Source organism: Haemaphysalis longicornis, unplaced genomic scaffold, assembly GCF_048455015.1.
Source record: "Haemaphysalis longicornis isolate Haplotype H1 unplaced genomic scaffold, Haemaphysalis longicornis Haplotype H1 scaffold_19, whole genome shotgun sequence".
NCBI lineage: Eukaryota > Metazoa > Arthropoda > Arachnida > Ixodida > Ixodidae > Haemaphysalis > Haemaphysalis longicornis.
This window is the reverse complement of record NW_027526288.1, coordinates 7,367,344-7,379,760: the sequence shown is the minus strand read 5'-3', so window position 1 is coordinate 7,379,760 and position 12,417 is coordinate 7,367,344. Positions and strand designations below refer to the sequence as shown.

The following is a 12,417-nucleotide window of genomic DNA, read 5'->3' as shown; positions in this document are numbered from 1 at the left end:
TGTTTCGACCACTCTGGGCGCGTTTACGCGATTTTATTTAGTAGAAAAACTAATTCGAAAACGCTGTCCTCCTCTCTTTACGCTCGCCCATTTTCTGTGGCGTTTTCGTGTGACGTCAGGAGGGGATGAGCTGGCAATTGGCTGCGCCACGGCTGCGCTACTGCACCGACTGCACGGCTCCCCGGCCGACAGAGTCAGTCGGCCCAGCGCTTCGTCCGCCGGCCGCCGGCGGGTCGTCGCAATCAAGGAGGTTAAAAAAAATTGCTTGGTCGCAATTCGTTCGCTTAGTTGAAACGAAGCCAAGACACGTTTGTGAATGGAAGAATGCGCCTTTCTTTACTTGGTTTGTTTGTACACTGTATCTAGCTCCAAGTCAAGGTCGCTTCACACAAGCGCTGCACATGCGACGCTTCGCTGACTGGTACGCCAGTAGGAAAATATAAGGCCTCTTGAAGGCGGGAGAAGAGTCAGCGAAGTCAATATAGGTACTAAGCAAATAAAATCAACTGATATTTTTACCGTGCAGCGTAAAACTAGGGCGCGGGAAGCACTTTTTTGCGCTGGGCGAACAAGCACAGCGGTCAGCAGCACGACTACGCATCTGCGAACGCTTTTCCGTCTACGAAATGCAATTGCTAGACGTGAGCTACTGTGGAAACTCGGGCGACGCTTACTGCACGATCGCAGTACAACAAATAGTCACCTAAGCGGCTTGAAATGCCAAAACTAAATAAAAGTGTAAACCGGTTGTACAATATATACCCTATATTAACAAGGCATTCGCGTCCCGCTCCGTGGCCTAGCAGTCTGGAGCGCTAGGAATTCACCGCAAATGTTTTGCGAGTCACGAGTTCGAATCCCCGCGGGTACGTGCTTTTGTTTTTGTAAGTTAACTTTTTTGTTTTCCGCCGATGTTTTCTATATTTAGTTCACCTTTTTTGGGGCCGCAACGTTCATGGCTACACGAACTGGTTCACAAAACGCGCGCAGGCTGGCACTGGCGCGCTAGCGAGTTCTCGTTGGCGTGCTGTTGCCTTAAAAGCACCGACTGCTTGCAGGCAGTGGGCACAGGCCAGAATGAACAGACCCTTGGCCTGGTGCGAACACGCTTTTTACGATACAGGCATGAGGGAGGCAAGCTCCAAATATGGGGGAAAAGCGCATGACATTTGGGCGTCTGCGGGTACGCGGAGGGCGTTCATGCACTGCGTAGGTCTCGGCTAGTGAATGCTACGACTACAAGCCGTCCTGGGAGGCTTATCTTGTGCATTTTACAGCCGACAACATGGCAGAAGCGCGGTACGATGATTACTGAGATATTGAGAATGCCCATCCAACAAAGCCATTGGTTATGTTTTACAGAACCGAAACCGAAACCGAAACTTGTGTGATTGCTAACCTTGGGCATCGTCCAATCACGGCGCCCCTCCTCTCAACGTCACAGCCTTAGTTGGTGCGGCCGCCGCAAACCGCGCATGGTAGTTTTTCTTCTTTCGCGCTTTGTAAAATAATTACCGATTTGTCAACCGGATAAACGATGAAAAGTGTGCTAATTTGAGCCAGTCTACGCAGTGCAAGCAAAAACGGGAGCTTGACAAATTCACTTCAGTGTCCCTTTAAAAGAAACCATTAGGGCGATGCTCCAGGTGCCCCATTATTGACACAACTCGGTCTAGAGCGTTTGTTAGGAATGCATAGGGTATCAGGAGGAATTTAATTTATACCTGTGCTACACGGCCGTTACAAATGCCTTCCAAAAAGCCGTTAAACTAATTGTCTATGGAGTGCCCCGTCGCAAATACAAAGGGCACACTTAGGGCCAGCATTTAATCGCCAATTGAATGTCGCCGTGTAGCACAGGCGTCAATTAAGCATACATAACCTATTCAGTACGGTGGCCTTCGGGCCACCGTACTTTGGTATCAAAAAGCCTACATGGCACCTGGAAAAATGTTTTCTCAGCAATGCATGTGTGTGTAGTAAATTGTTTAAATCGTTTCGGTGTATAGCAGAGCGGCTTCAACATTTATTCTTTTATTCCTCAATCCCTACTTGGAAGGTATTGCATTTTTTTTTGCTCGATAGCGCATCAAGTTTTTAGGGGACTTATATTCTCAGCGGTTTAGAGAAATCTTTGAACTCAAAACGAGTCTACTGTTTTGTACTTTGCTAACATAGACAGAATAACCTTAATGGAGACCAGCGATGTCAGCCGAGCCGTCGCGCTGGCTTGCTACCCCGGATGATAGAAGATAAAGAAGAAAAAACAAAAACAATAATTATAAAAATGAAAAGAACCTGTTCACTTTCGCAACAACGGAGTCAGTAAAAAGACATTACAGTGACGCCACAAAGTACCGGAAAACTTCTTTAACGAACCGAATTCGTTGTTGGTAGCAAAAAAAAAAAAAATTAAAGCCGTTCCACTCAATGTGAAAGCTGTATGAAGTGCAGTGCAGTGATTCGGCATAATTGGTTGTGGCGCCGTTATCCCTTCAATGCTACCACCCAAAGCGATTCAAATTTCACGCCTTCGCAGTGTGCGCGCGCCCCCTGCTTGAAACTGCGCGAGCGGGAGTTCTGTTCTTTCTGTTCTTGCTTTGCCCCCCGCACGTGCCGGCGGTGCACTGCCACTTTTTTTTGCTTAAAAACGTAAAAACCAACCCAACGAGCGTTCCTGACTAAACGAATGCGGGCGCTGCCGGTTAATTGCGTATATTTTGTCTCAAATGTACCTACAGCTTCCATTTCGCTAAACAACGGGGAGATGTATGACAAGCACCAGCGGTTCATGAGCTTGGAACGCTTATGACTATGTAAGCCCTTTCAAAGTCTCTGGGTTACGCCGCGACGACAGCCGCTGCGATTGAACGCCGTGTGGCTCTACTTGGGCCCAGCAAGCGAGCTACCACGACAAGGTGAGCTCCTAAAGCGCCCTGCACTTTAAAAAGAAGAAAATGGGGCTTCGAATGTGAAAATCGCCGGAAGCACCTTTTCTGGCGGCGGTTTGGCGGCGAACTTGGACGCGGCCAGCAGGAAGACGTCCGGGTGGGGCTTGCCGCGCTTGACTTCGGGATTGCCGCCCGAGATGACCACGTGGTTGAAGAGGGCCACCAGGTCGCGGTGCTTGGCCGTCTTGATGGAGAACGAGGAAGGCTTGGAGCTGGTCGCGATCGCCATGGGGACGTTGTGGGCGTGAAAGTGGCGCACGAGCCGCTCCACGCCTGCACACGGAGGGAGGATCACCGTTAGTCGTCGCGCTTATGGCGGATAGTCCGCCTTGTTAAACCCTGCTCTGCCCTGTCGAAGATAGAAACGAAGACTGCTTGGCGAAGACAGCGTCGAAGGCAGCAACGATGCAGGCTATTTTCCTGTCTTAACTGAAAAAGGACGCCCCCGCAGCCATTATGCACACTTGTCGTGGCGTGGCGGTAAATACTTTCGCGGAGTTCTACACGCCGCGGTAAAGAAATAAAAAAATTAAATAGAGCCTGCTCACAAAAAGCATCGTGTGGACATTTTTTTTTTTTTTGCTTGAATAAACCAACACTCTCTACATTTTTGTTTTCACATTTTGATACATTAATGCGGTGTGTTAATAACACTGGTGCAAAAAAAGGCCGAAAGCACTCAGAAAAGTTTGGGGGGTGTTCTGACAGCGATACGCCCCGCTGACTAGGCCCCTGCATACTAATGTTGCAAAAAACTTGTTCTTCAAAAGAATGCTTCCTGCAAGTTATTACGTCCTATTCTACTTTTATTTACTTTGTACGATGTTCTAATCTATATTCTAATACCATGTTTGTTATTTAGAAAAGTTCGGCTTGCCTTTGTTATACATGCCTGCTGCAACATTTTCGTCTGCGGTATTTGCCGCGGCGCCTTTCCAATGTTCGACCTTTCGAGCCTAATTAGATTGGTTCCTATGTTGTCTACCATGCTGTCCGCGAATTGGAACGCAGCCAGAGAGGAGTTGAGCAGTTCAGAAGCGTCGATCGTTGCTTTATTCGCAACGGGAGAAATAGAAAGGTTTCCTATATCCCGAAATTTCCCAAAAACCAACGTGCAGCGTTTCATATTCCGTAAAAACAGTCAATACGTGCGTTGAAAAATGGTAGGATATATCCTTTCAATGTGAGCCGCATTGTAGGCAATAAGCGAAATAGGCCTGGCTATCTCAGAGCAGGACAGAAACGACGTCCGTAATCTTTGTATAGGCGAGAAGCTGCACACGAAACGCAGGCGCAAGGATGTTCTCGTGTAGCATCACCAAGTAAAGAGGCAGCGCTGAGTAGGCTTTGCCTATTTTTATGCCGGCACCGGAAACGTACATGTGCATTTTCATTAAAATTCTCAAGGGACGTGTGGGAACAAGCTAGGTTGTAGGATATTTGAGGAAAAGGAGGAGTAGAAAAACAAAACGCCTCATTTATTCGTATCATCAAGACAAGGTTGGAACAGGGAACATGATGGTGCGTGGATTTTAATGCTGCAAGGCCGACTGAGGGCAAAGAGCGCCAAAAGGAAGTCGATTCATGAGAGGGAAAGTAAAAGAGAAGCATTTCGGTAAGAACAAGCATGACGTAAAACACAAGGCAATGAAGATGACTGGTGTAAAGGGCCAGGTTGTCAAGATGCATGATAAGAAATTAGATGTACAAAGTTTACGTCGGTAATAAACTTAAAAATACATTTCACAGAAAACATTCGCTCGTCTCGTCTCCTAAAACGTGCGACGGGTGCTGTGGAATATGTCGTGTGTATAGTTGTAGCAAGTGTTTGCGTCGTGTTGTGTCAAGTGCCTTGCATTGAATAAGTATGTGTATTACGGATAGGCCCTCTCCACACCCGCTGCACATGGGTCTTGGGGATCCAGTCAGCCGGTGGGAGTGTGTTACATGTGTGTGTTGGCTATCCATAACATTGCTAAGCCAACTTCTGGAACAGGGAACAAAGTGCTGTCACACAGGAAGGCTGCTCGCGTGCTCACATCTGGCTTCGGTAGTTGGCGTCGCCTTATTTAATGTTGCACCAGCACTGCCAGAAACTAGTCCAGGAAAGTTCACTTTAATTCACGGATCGCGCCGGACGACAGCACATTTTATATCAAGTTTTGTTTCAAACATTTACCCACTTGCAAAAAGCGCAGTTGATGGGGCGAGTGTAAATCAACCTGGATACTTTATATTTCATCAAAGGTTAGAGCAAATCAAAAAGCTCATGTTATTAAATGTGGAACGTGGCACTTCCCAAGATAAGCCGCAACTCTTCGTATGGACAAGTCGCATTCGCACCCGAACCTAATTTAATACACCCTACTTCTATGAATTATTTGAAGGCCGGGGGCTCCTCGATATGGCTGTCGATGATCGAGCATGTCTTCAGCATGACTCGGAATAGCTTGGCGCTTGTGTGAGGGTAGTCGGCATTTATTAAAGCGACTGTCAAGTAAGTAGGGCTCCATCGTCTGTGATGATTCAGAGCTTCGCAAAGGGTGGATGGCGGATCTTTGCAGTCGACGCCAAGCATTCGCTGCAGCGTCGTATCAAAGCTGTTAATCATTCGCGTTTTTCTCGCGTCAGCGAAGGCTCTCCTCTTCGCGACCTTTATCTGCGCATGAGCTTGTAGACGCCGCCATTACTTTTGGTGCATGCTCTGTCTTATCTGAGTCGCCACTTGCGACGGATCCGGTAGGCACTGTGGGCTTAGCTTTAATCGGAGACTGACTGCTATATCTCCCTGCGCAGTTGAATCGCTTAGTCATCGGACGGCCCATCACCGGCATAGGGCACGGCCGGCCTGGAGGAGCAGCGGGCGTGCCCCTCCGCTTCTCCAGTCCGGCCGTGCATATATAGAGAAGCGTGTTGGCCAACAGCGCAAACATTGAGCGACATTTGCGCTTGAAAAAAAAAAAAAAAAAGCGGAGCAAGTTGCGCATGCGAATCAAGGCTGCCCGGCTATCAACCATGGACGTGTCTTGTGATTACCAATATCGGACGACAACGTAATCGGCAACCGTGGTCGAAAGAGCCGCCAGTTTTTACTTTCGTATTCGCCGCTACTAGCGCTTTTCTTGCCCTGTATATGGTCCATTGTAAACGTAACGAGCGCGTCAGGTTTCAGCTTTAAACTGACGAATACTGGCGGCGGCATGTGAACGCAGTGTGCAATCAACTGTTTGTTTTGATTTGTTGTAGGGTGCGCCGTATGGAGGGCCCCAGATTAATTTTGACCACCTGGGGATCTTTAACGTGCGCCGAAATCTCGTACGCACGGGCGTTTTTGCTTTTCGCCTCCATCAGAAAAGCGGCCGCCGCGGCCGGGAATCGAACCGCGTTCTCGTGCTCAGCAGCACAACGCCACCGAGCCAGCGCGGCGGGTTCAATCATTTGTTACCCGCGTAACCACTTTGTACGATGATGTGCAGGCGCTACAAATGCTAAAGCTAGGTGAAACACCCGCGTGTACGAGATTTCGGCGCACGTGAAAGATCCCCAGGTGGACAAAATTAATCCGGAGCCTTCCACTACGGCGCGCCTCAACGCCTGCGTTGCGACGGCAGGTTAAACCTACAATCAGTCATATCAATCACAAATGCAAAGCTATATATGCCTGAATAGCCGCCTGCTCCACAAACACTCGAACCTATTCTGAACCAGAAACCAAGAGTGAAAGAAGTGCTAAACCTCGCCGGTAGACAGGGTGTCCAAGCTATCATACACCAATTTTTTTTTTAAAGAGTAATGGCGTAACTCGAAGAAAACCTCGTGCAAAATGTTTGCAGTGCTGTGGAGAAGCGGCCAGTATTTTTTTCGTTAATGAGACTTCACTAATTATTTGTAATTAATTATCTAACTCGAGAAGTACTGTCCTAATCACTAAAGTGTCAATGAGGCACTTGTAGCTACCCACGAGGGGCATCTAACTGCGGTATTTTCAGCGACGAACTAATAGCGTACACATTTATTCTGACTGATAAAGAAAACCCGCGAAATATGAAAAATACCACGTGACGGAGCCTCCGCGCGCATCGTAAAGCAACGCCCTCAAACTGCTGCCTCTGAGTAAGCCAGATTGAAATAAACAAACGAAAGAAAGAAGAAATCGCAGACCGAGTTTGTGCCTTATCTGCACACGCGCCCCGCGAATCTTGCTGTTGCTGCTCCTTCCATGCATGCCATTATCAAGGTGATGCGCTGTCTCTTCGGGCGGGTAACACGCGAAGCAGTTGCTTTCAGCAGCTTATTTGGGGACGCTGCTTTATAATGCGCGCGGAAGCGCCGTCACGTGGTATTTTTTTCATATTTCGCGGGTTTTCTTTATCAGTCAGAATAAATGAGTACGCAATTAGTTCGTCGCTGAAAATACCCCAATCAGATGTCCCTCGTGGGTACCTACAAATGCCTCATTGACACTTCAGTGATCAAGAGAGTAATTCCCGTGTTGGATAATTAATTACTAATAATTGGTTAGGTCTCATTAACCAAAAAAATTACTGTCCGCTTCTTCACAATACTACAAACATTATGCACTAGGTTTTCATCGAGTTACGCCATTGCTTTTTTTTTTTTTAATTTTGGTGCATGATAGCTGGGACACCCTGTATATGCTTCATTTGCTGCAGATGTGGCAAACGTCGTCGACAATGGCTAACACCGTTCCTTAACCTTGTCCCCAAAATCGTGCGTCCCTCGTGCTTCTACTAATAAGACCACATGAGTCACTTACACCTCATCTACTCATTCCTTCTACACTCGCGTACAAGATAATAACGGCGATAGCTCATGTTTACACTCCGCCGAAACGACGGATTCGTGACGTCAACGCGCGCGCGTTTTGAAAAGAGATTGCATGCCATCGTCAGCTTTTTGTCGTCGCTGCAGTAATTTACAGGCAGATTAAGCCCGAAAGAAATCACAGGAACGACCCCTGTTCCGCTGAAAGCACTCGCAAATAATGCACCCGTTGCGGCTCGCGGAGAACAGCCGGCTGCGTTGACGAGGCGCAGAGGGAACTTCCGCTCTCGTTCTTAAGTTGTACCTCAGTATAACTTAATAAGGTGGGGCGGGTTGGTTTAACACGATTCAGACTATAGCACAGAAAGGCACACAGGAGGACACAAGGACATATACAGCGCAGAGTATGTCCCTGTGTGAGTCTTGTGACCCGAGTATATATCAACACGACGTCGTCGTTTGGCCGCTGCAGTGAGCTTATATTTGGTGCGGCAGGCAAACTTCGCGCAGTCGAAACTGCGCTCGCGTATCGACCCTCATATGCTCGAGACAATGTCCACCACAGACGAGAAGTAGATGGCGTACCGGGCATGAGTTCCGCCTTGGGGAAGAGCTCTGCGTACAGCCGGTCCATCTCGGCCAGGTACTCCTCCGTGGTCAGGGGCAGGCGTAGTTCGTCGATGACGAGGCGTGCCGAGTCCGGCCCTGGCGTGCCCATCACGCGAAGCTTCAGCTCCCACGTGTATTTTTTCCCGTAGCGGCTGGCCACCCTCTGCACCGCCTCCGTGTACAGCTTCTCCGTGTCTGCGCAGAGAACCATGCGAGGAAAGCAGGACGCGCACACTCGATGGGTGCTCTTACAGTATAGGGTGTAACGCTACTCTATAGCATGCGAAAAATTATTCCACAACTAACGTCCCCTTATGAGTTTCATACTGGCCCACTTCGAAATGGCGCCAGTACGACGCTACCTCCGGTTTCTTCCCCGGGAGAGATTAAAAAGCATCACCCCTCCCCACATCTTTACGTATTTACCCCTCAGCCGATCTCAACAAAATAATTAACAACAAAGTACTTGCCAACACGGCCACTACACCTCATATCATTCATAAATGGCAGACACTTGACGACCCGAAGAAGGGCATTGACACCACTGCCCCCGGCACATGCACCTTCTGTCACACTGTGTGTGAAGCAAACTTGGACCATCTTGTTCTGCACTGCTCCGCAGTTGATCTTCACAGATTGTACCATAGGGCGTTTCAAAATTCAGATATACAAGCATTGAACAGGGACACCCTCGAACATCCCGGTGACTTTAGCCCAGTTTGGCGTTGCCAGCGGCCTGGCGAGCGTAATTTTGTGGGCGTCTACCTCCCTCCCTATTCGCCTCTTCCCTCACCAGCGACCTTCGGTCCTCCCCTTCCTAATAAAATAATTTACCACCATGATACTAATATATGCTAGAGGGAAATCTGTTGCTGCAATCGCGTGCTTCCGTGGGCGCTCGGCGCCGCCATAGCAGCATTAAAAGCGTTCCCCTCCTACTAGGCTTCGCTTGGCACTTCTTTTCGCCCCTGAAGCCGCGTACCCGGAGTAACATGAGCGTAAGTAAAGCAACCACGGGTGTCTTTGTGTTGCCCTTTCATCCGGGCAGGCACAGCGAATGCCGGCTTCCAGCCACCGACCTGGTGGCTGGAAGCTTTGCACTGCGGTGTGCCGACCACCCGAGTCGTAGCTTCGGAGCGGGTAATGCCAATATCGTTCGAAAACCCCCCCCCCCCCTTGCAGTCGTATGTCTTTATGGGTTACGTCAATATGTGGCAAGGGCTCATGAACGACACCTCTATGAACTTAAGTTATACAAAGTAGCTGAGGCAGCGCTTTATGTTCTACTAGGCAATGCAGACGTCCAATGCTAGTTGTTCAGTTTAGACACGTCGTAACGAACCCCGTCAGCTGACGCTGAGCGTCGCCGCTTCGCGGTTCTGGCTTTCGTAAATCAAAACCAAGCTGCAAGATTCCTGAAAGAAAAGCACATGTGGAAGTAAGCAAATGAAATTAAAATCGCTTCCGGACACTAACTTGCGGCCTGAATGGCGGCAAAGGCAAGCGTCACTACCCACCGCTTCCAGTGCTTCCGACAGCCAGCTCGATCGAAGAATGTCGTCCTATATTCATTTCATAAAGGGCCGACCAATCAGAGGCAGCCAAAAGAAAGGGCTTCTCTTCTCCTTGGGCGGAGAGTGCGCATCTTGCAAGATGGCCGGCATTTAGACTCACTTACGGTACATTTCAACGTGATATTCGGAATAAGTGTGAGAGAAACTATATACACCCCCCTCATAGCCTTTCAAAGTGCCGCTACGGCGACGTGTGACGAACTTGCTGGAAGACCTGATGAATTAGAGGCTCTTTCGGAGTGTAACACGGCTGATTCGGTTGAGCAGGCTTGCTCGGAGATCAAACGTGATGCTGACGCTTCAGCAGCAGATCGCGCGTCAATGAAAGTTGATTGATTGATTGATTGATTGATTGATTGATTGATTGATTGATTGATTTTGATTGATTGATTGATTGATTGATTGATTGATTGATTGATTGATTGATTGATTGATTGATTGATTGATTGATTGATTGATTGATTGATTGATTGATTGTAGGGTTTAACGCGCCGACGCAGCGCAGGCGATGAGGCGCGCCGTAGTGGAGGGCTCCGGATTAATTTTGACCACTTGGGGATCTTTAACGTGCGCTGAAATCTCGTACACACGGGAGTTTTTGCTTTTCGCCACCATCAGAAAGTTGAGCTCGATGGTCTGGTAGCAAGTGTTACGCATCTTAACTCCCTTGTCGAAGAAGCTCGCGCGGAAATCAAAACTCGCTGCTAACAAGGCATTGGCTGCTCAGAATGACGCACTCACAAAAAAAAAAAAAAAATGTCGCTATGTGTAACAGCACTCTAGGATAAACAGTGTATAGTTGGAGGGAATTCCGTGTTCTCATGGAGAGGACTGCACGGCCATTGTTAAGGCCATTGGCACAAAGGTTAGCTGTATACTGACATATACGTCATTCAACGGGTACCTACGAAGGCTGGAACAAGCCAAAAAATTATTGCCCGTTTTTGTTCCCGCTCCAAAAAACATTAATCCGTAAGTAAAGTGCGGAAAACCCGTCTTAACACGAAGGACCTTGATTTCCGCGGACCAGATAACTACCTCGTCCACATTAACGACCATCTGACTCCTGATAACAAGTGGTCGTGCGCAAACGCTCTGGCAATCAAAAAAGAGAAAGGGTGGCTTCACTTGGGGACCGACAATGGCCACATTAAGGCAAGACAGCCCAATGACAGTCGGGTGTTTCGAATTGCGTCGGAGGCAGATTTATCTGCGTTTCACTAACTGGGATATCCATGTAGACAACGCGATAACAGTATCAATTCCCTTTCGTCATGGCCACATATTTTTCACCACACATACTTAAAGCTTTTCTTCGTAACCCTTGTCTATCAGCAATACACTTTAATGCCCGAAGTTCGAACAAACAATATGACGAAATTTACACTTTGCTATCAACAATAGAGCACAATTTTTCTTGTATTTGCAAGACAGAAACCTGGCTTTCGCGTGATCGTAAAAATTTACGCAGCCCTCTATCCTACACAGCATAATAATTCTATCGTTCGAACAGCAATCACGGGGGTGCGGCTGTTTTCGTTTCACCATCCCTAAAATACAAAAGGCGACTTGATCTGGAACCACCCCTGATAAATTGCGAACCGGAGTGGATAGAACTTGAAGATTGCCTTTTACCATCTCATGCTAGCAAAATTATACTAGGTTGCATATATCATTCACCGTCATCATCGGTGTCGGACTTCTGTACTGCCCTCAACGACCTTCTCAGCACTATTTCATCTGAAAAGCATCAAGTTGTTATCATGGGTGAAATTGATAATATTAATATATTAGACGACGACAATCCTACATTCATTGATTACACCGTTTTGGGAAGAGGGGGGGGATTTGGCTACGAATCGTTAATCACTCTCCCCAACTAGGTGCGTCGCTGGCTATGCTGGCAGTTTAATTGATCATATATTTCCAAACTTCATATCACCTCGACACTGTGGCATTGTAGATGTTAGAATCACTGATAATTATCCACTCTTTTTTGGTTATCCGTGTCGTCTACCTAGTAACGTAAATTGGTCCAATATTTTAGCATCAAATGACGCTAATGATGCGTATGATCAGTTTGTATTGGTAATTAAAAATGCCTAAACTAATCTTGCATTGCTACAGAGACAAAAAAGGTCCCTGCTCCTCATAATCCATGGTTAACGACTAGCTTACTTAAAAGCGTGCGCAAAAAAAAGATAATTTGTATAAAAAGACTAAAAAGCAACCATATAATATCAAACTCAGAGCCAGCGACACCAAATATTGCAATGTACTAATCAAACTTTTAAAGGAGAAAAACGAAAACATTATGAAACGAAAATTGAGCAAGCCGGTTCTTATGTAAGGAAACTATGCAAAGTAATTAACTCATTTCTGAATCACAAGCTTGAGGCACCTATCTCTGATTGATTGATTGATTGATTGATTGTAGGGTTTAACGCAACGCAGACGATAAGACGCGCCATAGTGGTGGGCTCCGGATTAATTTTGAC

At 47.5% G+C, this 12,417-nt stretch overlaps 1 protein-coding gene across 1 annotated transcript in view; it reads right to left on the bottom strand.

Annotated features, from left to right (window-relative positions):
• LOC144166822 (uncharacterized) overlaps nt 1-12,417 on the bottom strand; it is a 45,933-nt gene that overhangs the window by 24,158 nt on the left and 9,358 nt on the right. Inside the window, exons 2-3 of the mRNA XM_077696310.1 lie at nt 8,322-8,540; nt 2,992-3,224 (exon numbers count right to left, since the gene is read on the bottom strand). Coding sequence (XP_077552436.1) covers nt 2,992-3,224; nt 8,322-8,540 — 452 coding nt within the window. The remainder of the gene's footprint in view (nt 1-2,991; nt 3,225-8,321; nt 8,541-12,417) is intronic.